General features: G+C 36.2%; 1 protein-coding gene and 1 non-coding gene across 4 annotated transcripts in view; both read left to right on the top strand.

The window, feature by feature from the left end:
- Positions 1–77: 77 nt before the first annotated feature.
- Uchl5 (ubiquitin C-terminal hydrolase L5) overlaps positions 78–23,116 on the top strand; it is a 29,624-nt gene continuing 6,585 nt past the window's right edge. The window contains exons 1-9 of one of the 3 annotated variants that reach the window (XM_028769958.1): positions 78–285; positions 6,510–6,573; positions 8,392–8,497; positions 17,254–17,379; positions 17,459–17,520; positions 17,662–17,789; positions 19,757–19,820; positions 21,224–21,326; positions 22,391–22,501. In XM_028769958.1, coding sequence (XP_028625791.1) covers positions 210–285; positions 6,510–6,573; positions 8,392–8,497; positions 17,254–17,379; positions 17,459–17,520; positions 17,662–17,789; positions 19,757–19,820; positions 21,224–21,326; positions 22,391–22,501 — 840 coding nt within the window. In that variant the 5' untranslated portion in view covers positions 78–209. Of the gene's footprint in view, positions 286–6,509; positions 6,574–8,391; positions 8,498–17,253; positions 17,380–17,458; positions 17,521–17,661; positions 17,790–19,756; positions 19,821–21,223; positions 21,327–22,387; positions 22,502–23,116 lie in introns of all 3 variants that reach the window. The other 2 variants (XM_028769957.1, XR_003711746.1) reach the window with 2 other exon arrangements.
- On the top strand, positions 1,692–1,826 carry LOC114623323. Its single transcript, XR_003711747.1, has one exon. It is a non-coding gene; the product is annotated as a small nucleolar RNA U109 (small nucleolar RNA).

The following is a 23,116-nucleotide window of genomic DNA, read 5'->3' on the forward strand; positions in this document are numbered from 1 at the left end:
GGAGTTTCGACGTCTCCTGGGTGGCTAGAGCGTCCTTCTGTGCTCCGTCGCGCGGCAGGTGACGGCGCCCGGAGGCTGTCGGGAAGTAGGCGGGGTGACGTGGGGTTGACGCTCCGCGGCGGGTTTTGCTGAGGTCTGCGGCCGGTGGCAGCTTGTGCTGCGGGTTTCGGAGAGCGCGAGGTGGAGCGGGGCGGTGTGTGGTCGGGGCCATGTCGAGCAATGCCGGGGAGTGGTGTCTCATGGAAAGCGACCCCGGGGTCTTCACCGAGCTCATTAAAGGATTCGGTGAGCACCAGGGGGACCGTCCTGGGCCGGGGGTTCCGGGAGGAGGCCCACGTTGGGCCAGGTGGTCACCTGCCGCCACCGACGCCCGGCGTCGGAGAAGTGACTTCAGGGACTGGAGTCGGCGTGTGTGGAAAGTAGGGCTTCGGCCGCGTCCTCGGCCCGGGGCAGCCGCGTCTCCGCAGTGATCTTGGGAGCCACACCACGAGGGCAAGGAGCCCCTCTGTCTTGTGTACTGCTGTATTCTCCGGACTTGGAACTCGGATACTTGAATTGACTTGAGCGTCTTCCTTCCCTGTTTCCCTCCCTCATCATCTCCTACGCGCTTATCTTGTCCTTTCCACTGTCCCCTGCGGAGCCTCCCTGTCTCCAGTGTGGTCAGGTGCATCGCTCAGGCCGTCGGTCCTGCGGAGCAGCCGGTCTAGGGCGTGTGTTTCCCAGGGTGTCTGAGGCTTCAGCCGCCCAGAAACTCGAGATTCTAGTTCCCCAAAGCAGAAGTTTCACCTTTCGTTTGTGGGCACTTCTTCCGGACCTCCACAGATAACCGTCTACGCGGGTCTGCACGCTACTTCCCGCAGTTCTTTTGCTCCCTTCTTTTTGACTTCGGTGAAGTTGAGGTTTCTGGAGGTAGTGCTCTCGCTCAGAGGCCACATGCTTACCTCTGAATTTCTCTCTGACTTTATTTCCTTCCGTACTAGTCAATCAATAGGACAGTTTATCCTCCCTTGTGTTTTGGGGGAGGTTTTGTTTTCCCATCTCCATTTTCATTTTAATTTTTTCTCAAATATAGTTTTTAACTGTTTTGTTAAAGTTTGTACCCAAAATATAGCAAATGTTAATGTAGATTTTATGTATTGTACATGGCTCAATATTTCAAGTACGTAGCTAGCATATGTTCAACTGTACTTCGGGCATACAGTTACAGATTTGGAAATTTTAATGTGAATAATCTGCTGGTCTGAAGAACTGAGAGTCAAACTATAATAATATGTTGTACTTAGTTTAAGAGTATACAGAAAGTGTTTTTTTGTTTTGCCAAATAGATCACAGGTGCTGGGCAAAAGGAAGCATAACCTGTAGTGTATTTACCTGAAGTTAGCTTATGGAGCAGCTAGCAAAGTAACTAAAATACGGTGTAATGAATAGGCAGGCAGTGTATAGTTCTTAGGTAAAAAAGTAAAGTCATGCCAAATCATATACCATATTGCCCGATAGTCACTGGGGACTTATTCCGAAAAAGATGTGAAGTTTAAACGTAATTAAAATTAGTTTGTGATTAACATTGATTATGATTACAGTGTTTAGAGTTAAGATAGAATGAGGTGAGAGTGTCTTTTTGAAAATGGTAAGTTTGTGGGTAAGTTTGTGGCTTGGCATTAACTGCATTTATGTAGTATTTCAATCTCAGGTTGCATGTGGAAATACCTTCTCCTCATTCTCTTTGGAGCAGGAATGCATCCAGAACATGCTACACTAAAAGAGGAGTTCTCAGGGCTGCCAGCCTTACAGTAGAGGTTGTGTAGTAGTATATTTCTCCTACAGAAACAGAAAAGAAAATTAACAAGAGTTGACTGAATGTAGGAAAGAAGAGAAACATGACTTCGGCTTTTGGCTTGAGTGGCTAGTAAAGTATAATTTGAAGAATAGGCCTTATAGGCAAGAAAATTAGATTAGTTTTGGACATCTACTGATTTTGAAGTATTTACAGGTTAAGTGATAAATTTTGCTTTCAAAATCTTAACTGTCATTTGAAAAGTTGATGTTAAGAGATAGTGGCCTAAGTTTATTTTGAAACTAATGCAGGCTAGAGCTGGTGGTATAGCAAGCCTGATGGCCCAAGTTCTTTCCCCAGAACCCATGGAAGAAGGAGCTAACCCCTTCCCAAAGCCACCCACTCAGTTGTGGCACATGCACCTTAGTATTCTCTCATTCAAATACACAGAAATTAGTGTAGTCTGTAAAGTAGCTGCCGTTTTCAGTTTCACATGTACAGAAAACTTGGAATTTGAAAATAATTTAAAGTTAGATATTTGAGTAATATAAGTGTATCTGTACATATTAAAAGTAAAGCAATAGTTATTGATGGATTGACTTCTAATGCCGAAGAATTTTTGTACAACGTTAAATGAAGACAATTTATAACATCAGCTGCTTCAAAGGAAAAATGCTTTATTCTATTTTCATTTTTTTTCTTGTCCAGTTCTTATATTTACAATAGGGTTTGGAAGTTTATTCGTTTGAAAGTAAAACATCTGTATTATGAATACTATTGCAGTATTTTTGAAATGAACTCACTATGTAACGTAGCCTTCACTGTGTTGACATAGGTGTAGTAATATACAGATGTCTTTTGACAGGAGAGAAGAAAAGTCTGGAGTAATTTCTTCATCTGTAACTACTGATCCATGCTTTAATACAGATGTGAATTACTTGGGTCCGTGAAATTAAGTCTCTTATGGTCATATCTGAGGTGTATTTTACTTTATTCTGAGGAAAGAGATAAGATAAAACTTGGCTTTCACACACGAAATGTAGTCTTGGGAGGTACATACGTATATTGTTCATAATTGTATTCCCCAAAACAGCGCTGATTCATTTAAAGGGTATTTAGTCTCTAATTTAGGGCTCTTGATCAAGTTCAAACTGTGCAGTCCTTTTTTTGAGAGGTTAGCTGTTTGCTCACATCACCAACCACATGTCATATATGTACACCATGATCTTATGTATATGAATAGGGTTGAGGAAAACTTCTGGAATATTCTTTGTTGGGGGTGCAGAAGCTGGAGTCCTCCTTACTGCTTTTGGTAGACTTGATGGAAAAATTGTTGAGATACCATCTGTTGGAAGATAGAGAATCTAGTAGTCATTTAAGGCACTAGCAACATTTTAGGAGAACACTAAAGTATTTTTTATAGGGAAGGGGGGTCCAGGTGTATTTTTAAGAAAATTATTATCATATATGGTTAGCAGAATCATCGTGATAGATATACTCTTGGTTTGGAATAAGTGAGTTTATTAAGTATACAGCAAGCTAAGGTAAAAGTATACATAGCAAAAGATGAAGAGGTAGACAAAACATCAAATTGGGACTGGGGATATGGCTCAGTGGATAAGAACATGTATGCTTCTAATTGCCTCTAACTCCAGCTCCATGAAATCCTCTGGATTCCAAGGACACCTGAACTTATGTATATGCACACACACAATTTACATATCAAAAATTAAACACTTAAAAAAGAAGTATCACAATAGGCTGGAGAGTTGCATTGATTGAACAGTTAAGAGAACTGATTACTCTTCCAGAAGGTATGGATTCCATTCCTAGCACCCACATGGCGGCTCACAACTGTCTCTATCTCCAGTCCCCAGAGATCAGTGTTCTCTTTTGACCTCTATAAGCACCAGGTATCCATGTGATGCACATACATGTAGACAAAACACTTATACACATAAATAATTAAATCTTAAAACCCAAGCCAGAACATCAAATCAGGTACTTAAAACATCTAGCAGAAATCCATTGGGGAAGTCCTTTTGAGGTTGTTGGCTGGAATTCCTCAGAGAGTTTTGGGCAGAGTAGAATGTCCCCTCTAGTGAGCCTTCCAGGTACAGGAACAAATTACAACATGAAGAGAACCCAGGAGAAACTAACTGGACAAGTTGAGGCCAATTTAGTGATGTTTTGCCGTCTACCTGTAATTTACCGATTGTTCATTTACTTTGACTTGCTATATATTTAATAAAATCACTCATTCAAAACCAAAGGTATGACTATTGTAAATCATTCTTCAGACCCTACAAAACTATTATTATTTTTGGTCATGCATCGGAGGCTAATGCAGAAGAGCCAGAAGTTCAAGGTCAACTTCAGTTGATTAGTGAAACTAAGGGGGCAGAAAAGAAAAATGAAAATATTTTTGAAATTAGTTTTGGAGTTTTATATAATTCTATAAGAAACTTATAAGAAAGATCGCTAGTATCAGTATAGTATGTTAGTGCATAAATACTTAGAAAAATTCTGTTTCTTAAATTTTAGAACCTCCTTAGAAAAGCATTTTGGTTTGAATGACAGATCATATGATCATATGGTATAGGATTTAGTTCAATTACTCATGAAAATGTTCTCATAAACCAATGAATGGTCTGTCGAGCCCTGAATTGTAGAATATATCTTATGTATCCTTCATGTATAATTTTGCATCCTGAGTCGTCTTTGATTTGAGTGTATTGGATCATAGAGCTTGTAAGTGTTAAAATCGTTTATTAATGTTTGTCCTCTCTAGGGCCTGCTACTGCACATAGCACACAAAAAGTACTTGATAAATGCTAGTTCATTATCATTGAAAACTTCCCTCAATTTTTGTGTGTGTGGTGTTTGTGTGTATGTTCGTGTGTGTAGTATGTATGTGTTTATCTTTGTAGTGGCTAGGGGTAGATAATGTATGTTCTTCAGTTATTCTCCACTTTGGTTTTTGAGATAGGGTCTCTTATCGAGTCTCACCTGTTAGCTAGGGCAGCTGACCAATAAGCTCCAGAAAAAAAATCTGCCTGACTGCTTCCTCTGCCTCCCAAGGGCTAGGGCTCTGGAAGCCTGTATGGGAGCTGGGGATCCAAGTTAGGTCCTCATGCTTATGCACAGGCACTTTACTACCTGAGACTCCTTAACTTTTTATTTAATGTTAGAGTTTGCATTAAGTTCATTGTGCTTGGTATTCTTTTTCCCTCACCACTCTCTGTATAACAGGAAAACTTCTCTCAGTATCTCTTTCTCTCCTTTAAACAAAATTGATATTAACTTTGATTTGTACGTACATGAGGAAAGCAGTTCAAATTTATTGTCTCCTTTCTCAAGGTTGAGCTTCAAGACAGCTAGGCTCATACTCATAAATTTAGCGTTTGAAAGAGTGAAGGAAGAGAAGTGGGATGATGTGAACTTGAACTTAATTCTTTTGTGCTACAGATTGAATCTAGGTATGTTAGAACCATTAAAACAGAAAAGCATTAAAAGAAAAGTTTTTACAGGAAATCCAAAGGCTTCTTGAGTACTCACTTGAAAATCAGGAATGTTAGGTTTCCAGACAACTGCAAGCAAATGTAGACTTTAATTAGTAGTAGCTATAGTGAATTCAGAGAGACAACTTAATATTGTGAATATTGTGTTAAAGTCATATTGTGTAAGTATTAGAGAAATACCATCCAAAACTCTTTACACACAAGAAATACTGGTAGTTATTTTTATGTTTGTAATAATGCTAGCCTAGCTACCATCTAATGGCTTTTAGTGTTAGGCACTATATTAAATGTCTTATTTATTGTCTCATTTTCCCCTTCACAACTATATGAAGACGATATAGAGGCAAAATGGTCATATGTAGTAATAATGGTTGAGCCATGATCCAAATTAGCAGTTTAAGAAGCTGAATTCTTACTCCATGACTACTATGATACTTCTAGAACGAAGTTTCTTGGCTGAGGCTAACACTTTTTTTTTTTTTAAGATAATCCTGGAGACCCTGAGCTCCTGTATTCAAATCATCCACCTATCTTACAGCTTTCCTAGTACCTGGAACTATAGATGTATTATCCAGCCAGATAATTTGTCTCCTGTGTAATATAGGATATTTGTCATTATCTCTTTTTACTAGATGCCAGTGATAAGTCACCTGTACTCTTCATGCTATTGACCAGAAAAAAAAACAAAGAAAGGAAAGAAAAAGAAAAAAGGCTATAGATATTAATGCATATTCCCAGGAGAGTAAAATAACCATAATAAGCATGATTGGAAAACAGTGGTCTAGAAGAATGTGCTTGGGTTAGGGAAAGAGGTTAGTAGAAAATATACTTGGAATGTATCAAAACTAAAGATTGAAAGTCATTGTTGAGTGCTGTTCTTTCCTAGAAGAGAAAAGTATATAGGGATTTAAAAAGAGTTAAGGGCAGAGTAAGAAGCAGAGAGGCAAGTATTGAGATACATAGAATGGAGAGATACATAGAATGGAGATTACAGAATTCTATTTGATGTACTTTATATGATGATCTCACAATAACGTGTTGGGAAACAATAAAGGCAGCAGTGGACTTGGCTGGGGGCATTAGTACTTTCACCATTCTATTTTGTCATGTCTTGTTGCCCTGGCATGTGCCTTTCTTTTAGTTAGTATTTTATTTCTTGGTAAAGGAGAAAAATATGTTTTTTGTTTTCTAAAGAAAGTAATTTCTTGTTTCAGGTTGCCGAGGAGCCCAAGTAGAAGAAATATGGAGCTTAGAGCCTGAGAATTTTGAAAAGCTAAAGTAAGTGGAGTTTTAATTGTATTTATCTACATTGCAGCATACTTTTAAAAGATAGTTGGATTTGTCTTTTCATTTTACATGAGTTACCGTAGGCTGAGTACATTTAGGTTTTGGTGTTGTTATTGTTTTCAATCCTGTGGGATAAGTATTATTCTGAGTTTATAACCAAGAATCTGAGATTCAGGAGTAAGTAAATTTAAGAAATTAAAAGTATCTGTATTTTCATTATTAGAAATCCACAAAATTTACTTGTAGTTCAATAGCATTAAACCCTAAAATGTATTTTATCATTAAAATAATAATAGGCCAGAAAAGCACAGATAGATCATACACTATTGTACTGTTTCCTGAGAAGGTTAAAAGTTCAAATTCCAAATGTTGATGCTAGGAAGAATCTTTCACCAACTTTCTGATCAGAATCTCCCCCCCAGAGTAGAAGTTCGAGGTAAGGTTGAGGCAGGAGGAGTGGTAACTCCTGGGAAGTGATGAATTTGTAGCTAATTCTTGTCCAGGCCACCCTGGAGTATGTAGTGAGATTCTGTCTCTACAGACAAAACACTTTGACTATCTACGAATGGAGGACCAGATGAATTTTCATTTTGAGAGCATTCATAGTTTTATAATGGGGACAAGAAAAAGGCTTTTCAAGGGGAAAATGGCAGCCAGGCTTGATGCCAGATTATTTGTACTCTCAGAGTTTAGGAGGCTGAGGGAAAAAGACTGTCATAAGTTTGAGGCCAGCTTAGCTATATAGTGAGTCTTACATGGGCTACAGAGTGAGGTTTCTGTCACTAAAAGCCTATAAAGTAAATAAAGTGGAAATGGGTACTTAGAGTGACTATACTGTTTTTAGTAGTAAGAAAAAGGTGAGTTTCTTTCTCCTACTTTCCTCTTCCCCATAGAAAGGGCAGAGATTGCAGACAAAATAAGAGACTAATTTGGCTGAAGAAAGCTGTCAGAATAAGAAATCTTAAATAACGACTTAATGTTTCTTATAATTCCATTAAGGAGTAATTTCACTATGTATAAGATGGCAGTAGCCATTCATACTGAAGGTTGAGGATTATACATAAATTCAATAATTATGCAAAAGTGACTTTCTAGAGTTAATGATGTGTATGCAGTCCGGTGCTTTTATATAAACACCCTATATACTGGGATTTGATATAAGCAAATAGCTTCCAGTTTTACTATATACTTTATTTTTGGTGTCATTTGTTTTAACACAGGTCCAGTAGCTAGGCATGGTGGTACATGTTTTAGTCCTAGCACTTAGGAAGCAGAGGCAGGCAGATCTCTGAGTTCCAGGCCAGCCTGGTCTACAGAGTGAGTTCTATGATGGCTAAGAATAGTCAAGACCCTGTCTCGAAAAAACAAACAAACAAAACCAAAGCAAAACAAAACAAAAAACCCCCCTCAAATTTCCTGGCCACATGTAGCCCAGGCTGGCCTCAAACTTCAGAACCCAGGTTGCCCCTACCTTTCAAGTGGTGGGTTTGTAGGCCTGTGCTACCACACTCACTCAGTCATTTTTCTGATTTTTAAGTGAGTTGGTAAATGGAATTGGATGAATTATCTACAGATTTGAGAGTAAACTTTACATAATTCTGTTCTGACTGATTTTTAGGTTTTAGTTTTACTAGCTTTTAAGCCAATATTCTAATGACTATAAATGCCTATCTTAGTTAAATTTCCATATTCACTTAATTTAGTTAATTTGCATTCTCTTTGTTAAATAGCTATATGGCTTAATATATTGGTGATTATATATAAAAGAATCTGGTTTTTGTGTTGCTAATTTAGTTTTTTATCTTGTAGGCCAGTTCATGGGTTAATTTTTCTCTTCAAGTGGCAGCCAGGAGAAGAACCTGCTGGCTCTGTGGTTCAGGACTCCAGACTTGAAACAATATTTTTTGCCAAGCAGGTATGGTCTGTAGATTCTCAGAAAAATTGCAGGAGCCAGGGGACACTAGTCTATATATTTGTATCTAGTTTAGTACTTTCTTTTGTTTTGGGGTCCCTTTATACATTTAAAATTTATTGCCAGAACCAAGTTTTTGTTTGTATGATTATCTCCTAGTATTTAATGTATAGACAATAAAACTGAGACATTTAAAAAGTGATCAATTGATTGAAAATTAATAAGATTGTGACATTAATATAAGTAGCTTGTAGGAAAAATCACAGTTTCTTGTATAGCAAGCAACCACTCGGTAACAAAGTAATGTTCTAAACCTCAAATAACATATTTTAAATCAAAACTTAACTATTTATCAAACCAAAATTAAAGAGTACTAAAAAGATCCATTGTTTTAAATCATCTCAAGTGTGTGTATTACCAGGTTAATGGCACCCACAAAGATGGCCTCTTCTGTTTCTCCATTTAGTCTGTCTTTGTTTTGGTTTGCTTTTGGCTAAATTAAGAAAATCTGTACTTCAATATGTTTGTAAAATTATTTTTAGGTAACTGTAATATTCTTTAACAATGTATGGAAACTTCAGAAGTGTTATTTTAAAAGTTAAGCTGGACTGGAGGGTAGTAATACAGGCCTTTAACTTCAGAACTCAGAGGCGCAGGCAAGTGGAACTTCTGTGAGTTGGAGGTCAGAATGATCCGTATAGTGAGTTCAGTCTCGTACAGGGCTATACAGTAAGACCCTGTCTCAAAACCAGAATCCAAACATGAAACAAAACAAAGATGTTAGTTACATTATGAAATGTGCCATGTGCTCTGTTAAGTTTCTTTGTATTATTTTACCCTTTGTTTTTTGATTCTACAGGATTGGGTAGGAACTTTAGTCATGGAAAACTCATTCTTTATATACGTCATTCAAATATTGATGAATTTGATTGAACTGAGGATTGTAGCAAGTCATATGTGCTAAAATCCTTCTCTGTTTTATTAGAGAAATTGTGTTGTGAAATTTATAAATTTAGTGTCTGCTCAGAGTTTTATATAATTTCAATTTTATAAAATTTCAAATCAATGATAAGCACCAGTCAAATTTCCTTAGTGCCGTAGGCTGATATTACTTATTTTATGGAAAATATTTGTCAGATACTCTTGATTGAAATCATGTTAGTCAGTCATTTATTCTTTCAAGTAAAAATAATATTCCAGAAAAAAAGGCATTAACTTACTGAGCACCTCAAACTATCACATACGAATTGTTTCTCAGAATAGCTTGCATTTCTTGTTACTGTGCTCTGCAGAGGTATTTGGACTTCCATCCCTTTCCATATAATAGTAAAGATTATATCTGAAGATCCCCAAGATCAAAATTTAATAAAAATAATTTTTGCTGCCTTATAAATGATATTTTTCTGGGAAGCTACTTCATTTAAAAATTTTAACTGTGTAACTTAAACTGCTTATTGCTACTTTTTTTTAAACATCATTACTTTTATGCCATCAGCAAATGGAAAAGCGGGGACAGTAAAAACTGTCTTAGTTAGAATTACGGTAGAAATAATTGAGCTTAGGAAGGATCTTTACTCCTTGGAGATTCATGTCCAGACCTTAAGACCTGTCTTGTTTATAAAATGATCAGAACAATGTTAAAACCTTAATAGACTTCATCCGTATATCTGGCTCACTGTTTGGAAAAAATGAAATAAGAGAATTAAATTAGTTAATTAATTAGTTGGATAAGAATTTGAAATTCAAGCAAAAAAAAAAAACCTATTTAGTTTAAAAGCTGGTTGTTTCCGATATCCCCAAATCATGTACAGTATTGTTAAGCTATTCTCATTCCTACCTTGTTAGGTCAGGCCGTGGCTCTTCTCTTTGGTAACCTGTTCTCTTTTTGTTTGCTTATTTTTCATTTTTTTCTGTTTTCCTTTAACTTTTCTGAATTGGATATTTTTAAGAGAAGTTAAAATTTCCACGTTTTATATGAAAATATGCTTTTATTATTGAGCGCAAACGTCACTTCTTTCTAAAAGTACAGAAGTATAATTATGAACATAAATATTTTTGTAAATCCACACTGACCAGGACTAGCCACCTTTAATTTAATAGTTTGACTCATCTAGTCAGTAAATAGACTATGTATCTGTTACACAAATTGTAAGCTTTTAAAATATATGATATTGAATCTGAAAGAGTTCATACATAGTTCTTGCTTCAGAGATAGCCACTATTAAATTGTTGTATTTTTCTTTGTGCTTCTGTATGTGTGTGCTTGTTTATGTCTATATTTGTTTTTTTTTTTTAAAGATTTATTTATTTATTATATATGAATACACTGTAGCTGTCTTCAGACACACCAGAAGAGGGCATCAGATCTCATTACAGATGGTTGTGAGCCACCATGTGGTTGCTGGGATTTGAACTCAGGACCTCTGGAAGTGCAGTCAGTGCTCTTAACCACTGAGCCATCTCTCCAGCCCTATGTCTATATTTGTTATTTCTTCCACATTAGCTTGTAAATCTGAGAGTTGGGAATTTTGCTTTTAAATATAAGACATGGCATGTAGTTTTTATTCAGTAAATGGAGGCTGAACTGTTTGTATCTAAAGCTATCATGATTAAAGAACTTGAGCCCACTACCATCCAGACATAAGATTAAGGTGTGTGGTTGAATCAAACCTTAACTATGTTTTTGTTGTTATGGCAGTAGGCTTTATTCTTGGTGTGAGTTTTGGGGGAAGGAAGGGAGCCTCTATGTAGTATAGACTGGTCTGGAACTTGATGTTCTGTCTCAGCTTCCCAACTGTTGGGATTACAGACATGTGCCACTGTATTTGGCCAGAGACCATGCTGTTGGTACAATTTAAAAGAATACATGATATAAAAGAGATGATACTATAGTAAAACTTTATAATTTCTGGTGTCCTTTTAAAATGTTTTTTGAGATTAAAAAAATTATGTCTGAGTGTTTTATATGCATTTATGCCTTTGCAATATATGCATGCATTGCCTACATAGGCCAGAAGAGAACAGTGTATCCCCTGGAACTGGAGTTACAGCTAGTTGTTAATTATCATGTGAGTTCTGGGAATCAAACCCAGATCCCCTGGAAGAGCAGCTAGTGCTCTTAACCACTGAGCCATCTGTCCAGCTCCTCCCCCCCAGGTTACATTTCTATCTTATTGTAATTTAACAGTTTATTTGTATTGTACTATTATTATACTATTCATAGAGTGTCAAATTAATTATTTCCCAATAATATTTTGTTCTGTATTTCAGGTCAATTTCACTTTAAAATTTTCTAGTTTGCTAATTTTATATTTCATGTGAGCCTGTTAAGAGAATTATTACATAAATACATCATCCTTAATTTTATGGTTCAAGGACTTAAAGGCGTTCAGAGAAGAGTGTCTAGAGTATTTTCAGAAATCTAAACAATACATTTGGACTGGATGTGATCATACTTTGAAGGCCGAAACATTACATTGCAGTAATACTTTTATACAAAACACTCTTGCCATGTTACTGACAACTGAGACATGGTCTACTGACTTCCTTCCTTTTTTTTTTTTTTTTTTTTTTTTTTGGTTTTTTGAGACAGGGTTTCTCTGTATAGCCCTGGCTGTCCTGGAACTCACTCTGTAGACCAGGCTGGCCTCGAACTCAGAAATCCGCCTGCGCCACCACTGCCTGACAAGAGGTGATTGAGTAGTAGAAAGACACATGGACTTCATCAAAAGGTGTTACACTTAGAAGCTGTGGTTTACTAGAGCTAGAATATAGATTAAAATCAATTAAGGAAAGGGTTGTGTGAAGCAAAATTCAGCAAAATTCCATGAGTGGAACTTCCACTTGTCTTTTGCCAGTGGTATCACAGATGGTCCTGACTTTTCACACAAGGCTTTCTGACAGTATGCATGGTATTGTCTTCAACTGCTTTGTAGTGGTGATGGGTTTGTAGATCTGATTGGTTATTCATGTAGATTACTGTAGTCTTCTGCCTCGCAGGAGACGGCTGATAGAGCTGTCTAAAAAAAGTGCCCAAAGTCCCCACTCTAAGGCACATTATTAGAATATGAGTATGGCACAAAACCCCCTAGAAAGATATCTTTCTCAGGCATCACTTTTCAAGACCCCGTAGATAGAGATGAACTAAGGAGTCAAACTGTTGAGGGTGAAGTTATTTGATAAACAAGTAAATAAAAGATCTGACCTTGTTAAGAATGTCTGATTAGTCTCCTCTGAGTAAGATGTAAGTAGTTCAGCTGAAACTGTAGGTTAAGTAGGTATTAACTAAAGGAAAAGGCTGAGGATCATTGCAGATTAACAATAGCTTCATGGTAAAAGGAGTTGTGATCAGTAGAAGATACTAAAAGAACGAAGGACAGTGTAACCAACTATGGAGAAAAATGGGGAGATGTCATGGAATATGAAGTCGAGTAGGCAGCATATTAGAACCAGGTTAGGTTAAGAGAAATAGTGATCTTACACTAAGTATTTATTTTCTTCTTCTTCTCCTTCTCCTTCTCCTCCTCTTCCTCCTCCTCCTTCTCCTCTCCCTCTTCTTCCTCCTCTTCCTCCTCTTCTTCCTCCTCCTCTTCTTTCTCTTCTTCCTCCTCTTCCTCCTCTTCTTCCTTCTCCTCCTCTTCTACCTCCTCCTCCTCCTCTTTCTCCTCTTCCTCCTCTTCTTCCTCTTCCTCTCCTCTTCTTCCTCTTCCTCCTCTTCTTCTTTTAAATTTCTACAAAATGTCAAGGTTATAAGCAACACTTTTGCTCCTTTCTGTCTGTCTCCTATTTGAGAGGTTTCTTCATGGTCCAAAATTGTTGCCAGAGCTTTGATCATTCTATCATAGTTGCAGATGTCAGACAGTCAGAAGTGGGCAGCTTTTATGGACATTTATATAATTTGTCAATGTCATATGTTTACTTTAAAACACACACACACACACACACACACACATGCAAAAGCTTCCTACCCTGAGTTAGCAAAAGAAACTAGGAAGGTTGTCTTTATTGCAGGTAGCCACAGATCAGGCCAAAATTTGAGCATTCAACTCTTAGATAAGAAGAAAAAAAGTAGATATTGGAGAACAACTGTCAGATTAACCGGAGGAAAGGCACAGATCACACAGTATATTTTAGACTGATTGAGACTTTGTTTTAGTAATTTCAGCAACAGTGATACATTTTAGAATTACATAGTGGGGAAAAAGGTTCTCAGGGTTTTTACATTCCTGCATTGTTATTCTTTGAGATTCAGGGAAAATAAATTAGTATTCCTAGGAACTATGATTATTTTAAACACACTTCTAAAAATCTTAACTGTATTATTTTGGGCTTACTGCTTGAGAGTTTTATACAAGCATACAATGTGTACCTGATTCCTTTCAATTCACTTCTTCCTTTTGTTTCTTACAACTACTTTTCTGTGCCAGCATCATGTACTTTGCTTTTAAGCACACTGAGTTTACTCACCTATATGGCAAGGGTACAGGACCATCTGCCAGATCATGGGTATTCTGTAAAGGGCCACATTCCTAAAGAAAACCAGCTCTTCTCTCCTCAACAGCCATCAGTTGCAGTAGCTCCTCAGATATGTGTAAGACTCTGTGAACCTCTCCTCCATTCATCCTGGGATGCTGGCTGGCTTGATCTGCCCAGGTCTTAATCATGCAGTCATAGCACCTGAGTTCACGTGTGCAGCAGTTTATGTGATTAAGATTCTTCTCTGTATTCTATGAGTAATAGTAAGTTATCAAAATGTTTTTCAAGATGATGGCATGATGATTAGATTTTCATTTAGAAAATTACCTTGGTTATACTGTAAGAATGCATTTTTTTTGTTTGTTTGTTTTTTGTTTTTTTGAGGCAGAGTTTCTCTATGTAGCCCTGGCTGTCCTGGAACTCACCCTGTAGACCAGGCTGGCTTCGAACTCAGAAATCCGCCTGTCTCTGCCTCCCGAGTGCTGGGATTAAAGGCATGTGCCACCACTGCCCAGCAAGAATGCATTTTCAACACGGTATAAAATATAAGCATACATACTTAATGTGAGAGTAAGCAAGACTGAAAGTAGTGGTGGATGTAGATTCAAATAGAGTTAGCACCTTTAGCGTGTAATGGATAGACTTGTGAATATGGAGGAGGAAGACATTGATGATGCCTATGTTTTTCTCAATTTGTTGAAGGTACATAGAGTGGAGTTATGATTATTCTTGATTTATAACAAATTTATGATTGGCTTTGCCATGGTTTTCTTTTATTTGACTATTTAGTTGAGTTCTAGATTTCTTATTTGCTTATTTAGATAAATAAGGGGCTTAATAGTCTACCTTTAGTATTTAACACTTTTGTTAGAGTTAGGATAATAACCTAGTCAATCTTGTTTTTATTTTCTATCCTCTCCAATGCTTTCTTAATTTCAACTGAATCTTTCTCGAACAGTTTTTTGTTGGACATTTTATTTATTTACATTTCAGATGTTATCACCTTTCCCCATTCTCCCCCCCTTCCAGAAACCCCCATCCCACCCGCCCTCCTGCTTCTATGAGGGTGTGCCCCCACCCACCCATCCTCCCCTCCCTGTCCTTGAATTCCCGAATACTGGGGCATCTAGCCTTCACGGGACTAAGGACCTCCTCTCCCATTTGTGCCCAACAAGGCATACAGCTGGAGCCATGGGTCCCGCTATGTGTGTCTCGAACAGTTTTTATTATTTAGTTTCTCTATGGAAAATATGTTAGGAAATCTTTAAGATCATTGATTTGTAAGTTAGTAAATGCCCCCTATGGCTGCAATCATACTAATACAACCAAAAATGCTCTTTAGTTCTTAAATATATCATTGCAATTTGTTCCTTTATATAAACTCTTCACATGTCTTTCTAAGAACTTCATTTTGTTCGCTTTATAAAAATTCTGTATTTGGAAAGGACCTATGGTATGTCAGTTAAAATTATTTCTTCTATATTAGTTTGGTTTTCTGTTGTTCATGTATCTTTGTGATTTCTCCTTCTCACAAGTTTCTACATGAGCAGCGTTCTTCTCAGTACTTAGTTTGATTCTGTATTTTTAAGATAGGGTCTCATGATATTGAGCACTAAAGCTTAAGAAGTCCTCCTACCTCAGTCTCTGAGTTTACTTTTATTTTAAAATTTAATGTTTTCTCTCCCTCCCTCTCTCTCCCTCCCCTCTGTGTGTGTGTTACATGTATGTAAGCCTGTAGGCATGTATCCCCATACATATACATACAGAGGCCAAAGCAGAATATCAGTCATTTTCCTCTATTGCTCTCTGCCTTATTGCCTTCAGACAAGGTCTTTGAATCTGAAGCTCACCTTTTTAGCCAGGCTAAACTTTAGCCAATGAGCTTGTGGGATCTGATGCCCATTTATGCCCCTGATACAATGTTGAAAGGCATGTTTACACAGATTTTTGTGATTTTGACTCTAGTCCTCATGGTGTGTGTGTGTGTGTTTGTAAACACACAATGAATATCTCCCCTTACCTTTGAAAAGTATTATTTTCTTCGTAGAAGCCAGTTTACTTCATTCATGATTTCGGTTGTGTGTGGGTTTTGGGGTTTTGAGTTTTTGTTTGTTTTTTTAGACAGAATCTTATTGGGGAGCCCTGGCTGGCCTTGAACTTGCTGTGTAAACCAGGCCTGCCTTGAACTCACAGAGCTTTTCCTTCCTCTTCTTTATTTTGTCCTTAATTATGTATAAGTGCGTGTGTTTGTAAACATGAGTGCAGGTAATCTAGAAGCTAGGGACATTTGATCCTCTTGAGCTGGAATTATCTATAATTGTGATTTGTCTGATATGGGCACTTTGAACCAAATCCAGGTCCTCTGGAAGAGCAGCAAGTACTTGAAATGGCTGAGCCATTTCTCCAGCCCCTTTTTCTGTTTTTCAGTTCTATCATCTTAACATTTTAGATATTGTGAGCTGTGTGGAAGATAAGTTTTTATAAAATAGTTTATAATCTTATTGGAGAAGCCAACATACATAATATAGAACCAGCTTGGTGTGATGTCTGCTACACAAATTGTAGAATCAGACTGACTTGGTTAGCTGTGTGCCCTTGGGAAGCCACTTAATTCTTTGTGTCTTAGCTTCAGTAAATGTAAAGTGAAATAAGAGTATAATTTTATAGTTTGTTGAGAAGATTAAAATAATTTATATGTGTTAAAGTACCTAGAAAACTATCTGGGACAAAAGGAGGTACTTTTTTTTTTGCCTCATGTATATATAAAGTCTATGTAATCTGTTGAGCATATAGTATGATGACAACACTGTGGCTTTGAGTAAAAATATGTGGACAATATATACTTGTATTGGAGATTCAAATGAGTGTGGGAATGAGTTGTTGCAGGATTTCTGTCTAAAAGCCATCTAGTGGAGTTAAAGGTTGGACTGTACACTTAAATATGGCCGAATTGGGTAAGAGTGAGTTTAGGAAGAAGGAAGTTAGGAGGGAGGACAAATTAATTTTGTTCTAGTTAGCTGTTTTAGGTTAGGCTGATTGGTCATGCTGCCTTAACTGGACTTGTTTGCAGTCTTAATGGTTACTAAATTTCTTTGACTGTCTAGAGTCTGCCACTCAAAAATTTTATCAAGTTCCTGAAAGTAGACCAGAATGGAAACTAAAAGTTTATATCAGTTCTATATGAAATAGAATTTGAAGACTGCTTTTGTTTGGAAGGGTGTATGGTCAACTAAAAAAAAAAAAAAATCAGACTCTTAATATTCTTCTTTTTTTGTATTTTATAGGTAATTAATAATGCTTGTGCCACTCAGGCTATCGTAAGTGTACTACTGAACTGTACCCATCAAGATGTGCATTTAGGAGAGACGTTAACAGAATTTAAAGAATTTTCCCAAAGTTTTGATGCAGCTGTGAGTAGTCTTCTTAATGTTAATACGATCTATTTGTGATTGTTCTTGTTATAATAGGGTACTTTCAAAATTATTTTAGATGAAGGGGTTGGCATTGAGTAACTCAGATGTGATCCGACAAGTGCACAACAGTTTTGCCAGGTAAAGAACTGTATGTCTGTCTGTCTGTCTGTCTGTCCGTCTGCCTATCTTCTATCTGGCCCTGACTGTCTTATCATTTTCTATCTCTTGTCTTTGTTGTGTTTGCTTTTTCTTTGGCTCTTACTCTTTTCTTTACTGTAGACAGCAGATGTTTGAATTTGATACAAAGACATCAGCCAAAGAAGATGCTTTTCACTTTGTCAGTTATGTTCCAGTCAATGGAAGACTGTATGAATTGGACGGATTAAGAGAAGGCCCAATTGATTTAGGTAATTTGTTTTGCTTTTTGCTTTGGATAAGGAAAAAATGACTTTATATTCTCCTTTATGTTAGATGCAGGTCTGCTTAAGGTTTGAGGATGAGAGCTACTTTGAGGTAGTATAATATGGTCTTGATTGCTTGATGAAATTAGATGATGTGATTATATATCAAGGACATACACGATTCATTTGGGGCCTAACTATGAGTTTGTTTTTAACACACAGCTCACATTATTTTTAATTAAAATAAGTAAATTTACTTATTTTGAGATAATGACTTTCTAGCTAAGTAAACTGGCCTTGAATTTGTGATCCTCCTGCCTCAATCTCCTGGTGGGGTCACAGCAGGAGATTTCATCCTGCTCAGCTTTGCAATGGAAAGCATGAGAGGGGAGGAAAAGGTCTTAAGGAAGTTGGTCATGGAGTACCTGTGACAAGAAAGCAGAAGTGAGGAAATGAAGAGAATCAGCCAGAGTGGATAGGGTAGGGCATTGTGGAAAAGCACTTTTTATGGTAACCTAAAAAAAATTGCTTAAAAATTTGTGTCAGAAGAGAGACAGACACAGAGAGAGACAGACAGTATGCACACATTGGAGACAGAGAGATAAAGACAGGGAGACAGAGCATGCAGACATTGGAGACAGAGAAAGTCAGGGAGAGAGAACATGCACACATCAGACAGACACACCATGTGCACAGACAGTCTTATATGGTAGGTAAGGACTCTATCACTGAACTACACTCTAGCTCACAAAAGAATTCACAAAAGAATTGTAATTCTTTTTTGTGACTTTATGAAATTTCTTCTTTTATTACATTAAATTGCAATCCAGCAAACCTTTGCTTTATTTGAATCTAATACATGCTTTTGGTTAAATTTTATGCATTTATAAGATGAGGCCTAGAAATGCATCTCGGTGGTAGAGCTCTCCTATCACGTGGTGACCCAGGCTCATTACCCATCACTACAACAAATAAGTGGGTTTGTTTTGTTTATAACTTCATAATTTTGATCATTTTCCACATTTATAACCAATAATTCATCTAGTGAAGGGTTTGTATTTAAAAATATTTATTCTTTGTTAAAATAAATTTTAAGAAGCTGGTTTTCCTTAGTTTGATAATTAATTTGAATTCTTATGTCTTCTGTTGACCAGCAGTTATGATTGTTAAATATAAACAAAGTACATAGTAACTGTAAAAGGTAGCTTTTAATCCATTATGATATTTCCATACATGCATATAATGCATTCAGATCTTTTTCTCTCTATTACTCCTTATCAATTTTTTATTCTACATTTTTGGAGAGTCAGACAGTAAGGATTGAATCTGTATTTTATCACTAACGTGGATTGGTTTCTTTTTTTTATCCTAAACAATTTTGTCATCTATAAAACATAATAACCTAAAAAAAATTGCTTAAAGAATTTGTGTGACGGGGGGAAGGAGGGAGGGAGACCCAGTGAGTGAGTGAAAGAGACTGAGAGAATGAACATACCCAGGGCTATAATGTTGTTAGTCAAGCGCTCTGTCACTGAGTGTATTTATCTTTATCTCGTGGCTGTACATTTAAGGGAGTTAATTTTCTAATTCATTGCTTTCTTTCTCAAATATTTTAGTGTCTACTAATGTGTCCGTTGCATGATAGCATGACATGATGTTAAACGATAGTATGACAGTATAGATGATAGTATTCTTCTGTTATCAGAAAATAAGAATTAAGCTTAACATAATTACACTAGAGAGAATCCATAAGACATACGGTAACGGTGGCTCACACCTAAGATTTGAATTTTGCCAAGGCTGCATCAGTATTGCTTGTCTTCAGGTATAGTAGGCTACCTACTGGGACCTTTAAAACATCTGTATACATCCTCAATTTACTTAAGTATTGTTGGTTAAAAGTTTGAGAGAATGTTAGTTAATATTGGCTTTTTTTTCTAGTGTAGTTTTGACTGTTTAACATTTTCTTCTAGGTGCATGCAATCAAGATGACTGGATTACTGCAGTGAGGCCAGTAATAGAGAAAAGGATTCAAAAGTAATGCTCCACTAATGCATGGTTTCATGGATAAATCTGGTTTCTAAGGGGTTTTTTTGTTTGTTTGTTTCCTTGTTTTTTTTAATTAAAAAATGTTTGAATTTTTTAATGTTCTATGTTAAACATCTGACCTACTCTTGATTGAATTAATGTACTGAGAAAATGTATTTTAGAAATTTTATTTAGTGATATGACAAATAAATGCACTCATATCCATTAAGTGGGGATTTTTGTTTGTTTTATTTCATTTTATTTTTTGGCAGTGCAGGGCTTTGAACTTAGGGCCTCAGGTATGCTAGGCAAATGATATGCCACTGAACTACAGTACCAGCCCTAAATGAACTGGTTACTATTGCTAAATATCTGTACAGGTAGTTTTGGACTGTTTTGATTTTGAGGATTTTCAAGATAAAGTTATTTTGAAATAATTGTATAATCATGTTCAGTTATAGGAAGTGATATATTTTGTGTGCTATTTACCTTGTAATCTAAAAAAGATACACTATAATCTCACAGCCAAGATAGACCCAGCAAATTCCATCTCACCTTGGGATTCTTCAGACCTACAGTGAATTTCCTCCCCAATATACACACCTGTTCTTTCTCCTTTAAATATATTATTTCCATAAGTTTCAGTTATACTTGATAGGATTAGGAACATAGAACTCCTTCAATTTAAAAAAGACCTAGAAAATTTTAAACATTTTCGCATAATTAAAAGCATTAGTTATATTTGACCATGTTCTTTCTGATAACTAAAATTATAAGATGCTTTGTAAGTATCTGGTAGGTTTGAACTGATATAAATATAGTCTTATGTCTTATATTGTATTATCTAGATTAAGTCTCCTGTGTATTATAGGTAATGTCAAATATATTACTAAGGCAGTTCATACACACTGTTAGGGATTTTTTTGGTATCAGGGTAGTAATTTTACTACTTGATATAATTATACATTAAAATTAATATTTTATATTTACTTGTGAGTTATAAAGTTTAAAATGCATTTACCAACAGTAGAAGCTACACCATGACTTGGAAAAAAATGTTTAGTATCTTCAGTAGAGTCTAACAAACATAAAATCTTGGTTTAATTCTTTGCTCTGAGAACTTAAGTAATAATTGTCCTATTTCTTAAAAGGAGGAGTGATAACAACATGTTATTTCTAATGTCTTAAGTAAATTCATAGCCATATGGAGCATTTAAAGTACTTGCAGTTGATGACATTTAGGTAGTCTTTTGCTGTATTATACTCTTTCATATACAAAACCTTATTAAAATGTCAGTTTTTATTATTAGCCTACTATTAATTTTACTTATTCCATTATGTAGTAATCACAATAAATTATCTTAATACTAATGATTTTATAATTTTTATTACATTTTAAAACCTTTTTGCAGGTATAGCGAAGGAGAAATTCGATTTAATTTAATGGCCATAGTATCTGACAGAAAAATGATATATGAGCAGAAGATAGCGGAGTTACAAAGACAACTTGCAGAGGTTTGTGGACACACACACACACACCCACACACCCTTGGTCGTGTAGGGGGGGTGGGAACTATCAAGAGTAGACGTGTGTGGAAGCCGGTGAAGGGTATCTAGGATCTGTTCTGTCACACATGACTTTTTTTTTTTTTTTTTTTTTTGAGGGAGGGTCTGTAACTAAACTTGGAGCTAGGCTTGAGGCCAGCAAGTCCCAACAGTTTTCCTGTCTTGGATTTCTACAGCAACAGTGTTACAGGCATGTGTGTGGCCATTCCTGGCTTTTTCTGGGGTATCTGAGCTCAGATCATCATACTTGAACAGGAAACACTCTTGTCAGTTGAGCCTTCTTTGTAGTTCCTTTGGCCTTTGAGTATAAACTTTTAGGATAGGTACTGTATTCTCTTAGGGGAAAAATTTCTTTGATTTTCTTATTCATAATAGATTTAATTAAGGGGCAATATTCTGAATTTATCTTACTTAGTTTTATACTTTACAATTGATATTTTTCTCAGTTTCTTAATGAAGCATGAATATTATTGTGTTCACCATAAAATATTCTCATGAGAATTAAATTTGTGTATCACAAAGAGTAACATAACAGGTGCTAAATGTTAGTAATGAATTATTTTAGCTGTTTTCTCTTATAATTAATCAAGAGTATATTTTTGTAGGAGTTAATTTGGTATATGCAAATGTACATATAATCTTTACCAATCCTAATGATTACCTTTTTACTGCTGTAAATATGGCTGGAAAAGAGAGCTAATGGTACAGAAAAGTTTTTTAAAAAGTCCTTTGATCATATCTTAAAGATAGTTTAAGGAAATTTATTTTGTAATTTAATAGATTGTAGTAATATAGTATGTTACAATATTGGTAGTAGGTGAAAGTCAAGTATTTTAGAATAGAAATATGGAAAGTATACTTAAGGCTTTTATCCTTTAATTTTTTTCTTATTGGGCTAATATTCTTGCCAACATTAAGTTGAAATCTGAAAATAATCATATGAATCATTTAAATGTTGGCAGGACTTAAGCCACAGTCATTAGGGTGCTGTTTGTTTTTTTTCTCCCAAGGAGGAACCCATGGATACAGATCAGGGTAGTACTGTGTTAAGTGCTATTCAGTCAGAAGTTGCCAGAAACCAGATGCTTATTGAAGAAGAGGTACAAAAATTAAAGAGATATAAGGTATGTTTTTTATAAATAGGCTATAATACTTTAGTAAATTTTTAGATGAAAGTGTGTTGGCTGATAGATTGCTTTCCTTCCCATCATTGGTGAGTTTTCAGAATAACGTATTGATTATCAGGCACTTGACAAAGTTTCACTTTTTAAATGCTGTTATGTTCAGACTTTTACTCTGTTAGATGTCTCAGTTCACTGTACCTACTATTCTTCGTGATGTCCAGGGTGTCCTACCTGTGACTATTGGGGACAGCAAGGACCTTCTGTCTGTAGGCTTTGATAACTTTTTATGCTGTGTAGTGTGATGTGCTTCTGACTGTTCTTGTATAGTGCTTGATCAAGACTTGCAATCATTTTTGCAAAGTTCCAAGTTTTTGTAGTAGAAAATGAATTATGGTTTTGTGTTTTTGTTTGTTTTGTTTTGTTTGTTTTTGAGACAGTCTCAAATGTAGCCCTGGCTGTGTAGCCATGCCTGGCCTGTAATGAACTATGTATAAAGGACAATAGCCTTCATACATATCTGGTGGGAGTACAGATACATGCCACTACAGACTGTTTAAAATTGCTTCAAAATTGTTTGAAAAGCACTAGGTGCTTGCCTGGCTGCTTGCTGTAGGC

The sequence above is a fragment of the Grammomys surdaster genome, unplaced genomic scaffold (assembly GCF_004785775.1).
Source record: "Grammomys surdaster isolate TR1022 unplaced genomic scaffold, NIH_TR_1.0 196, whole genome shotgun sequence".
In the NCBI taxonomy this organism is placed as follows: domain Eukaryota; kingdom Metazoa; phylum Chordata; class Mammalia; order Rodentia; family Muridae; genus Grammomys; species Grammomys surdaster.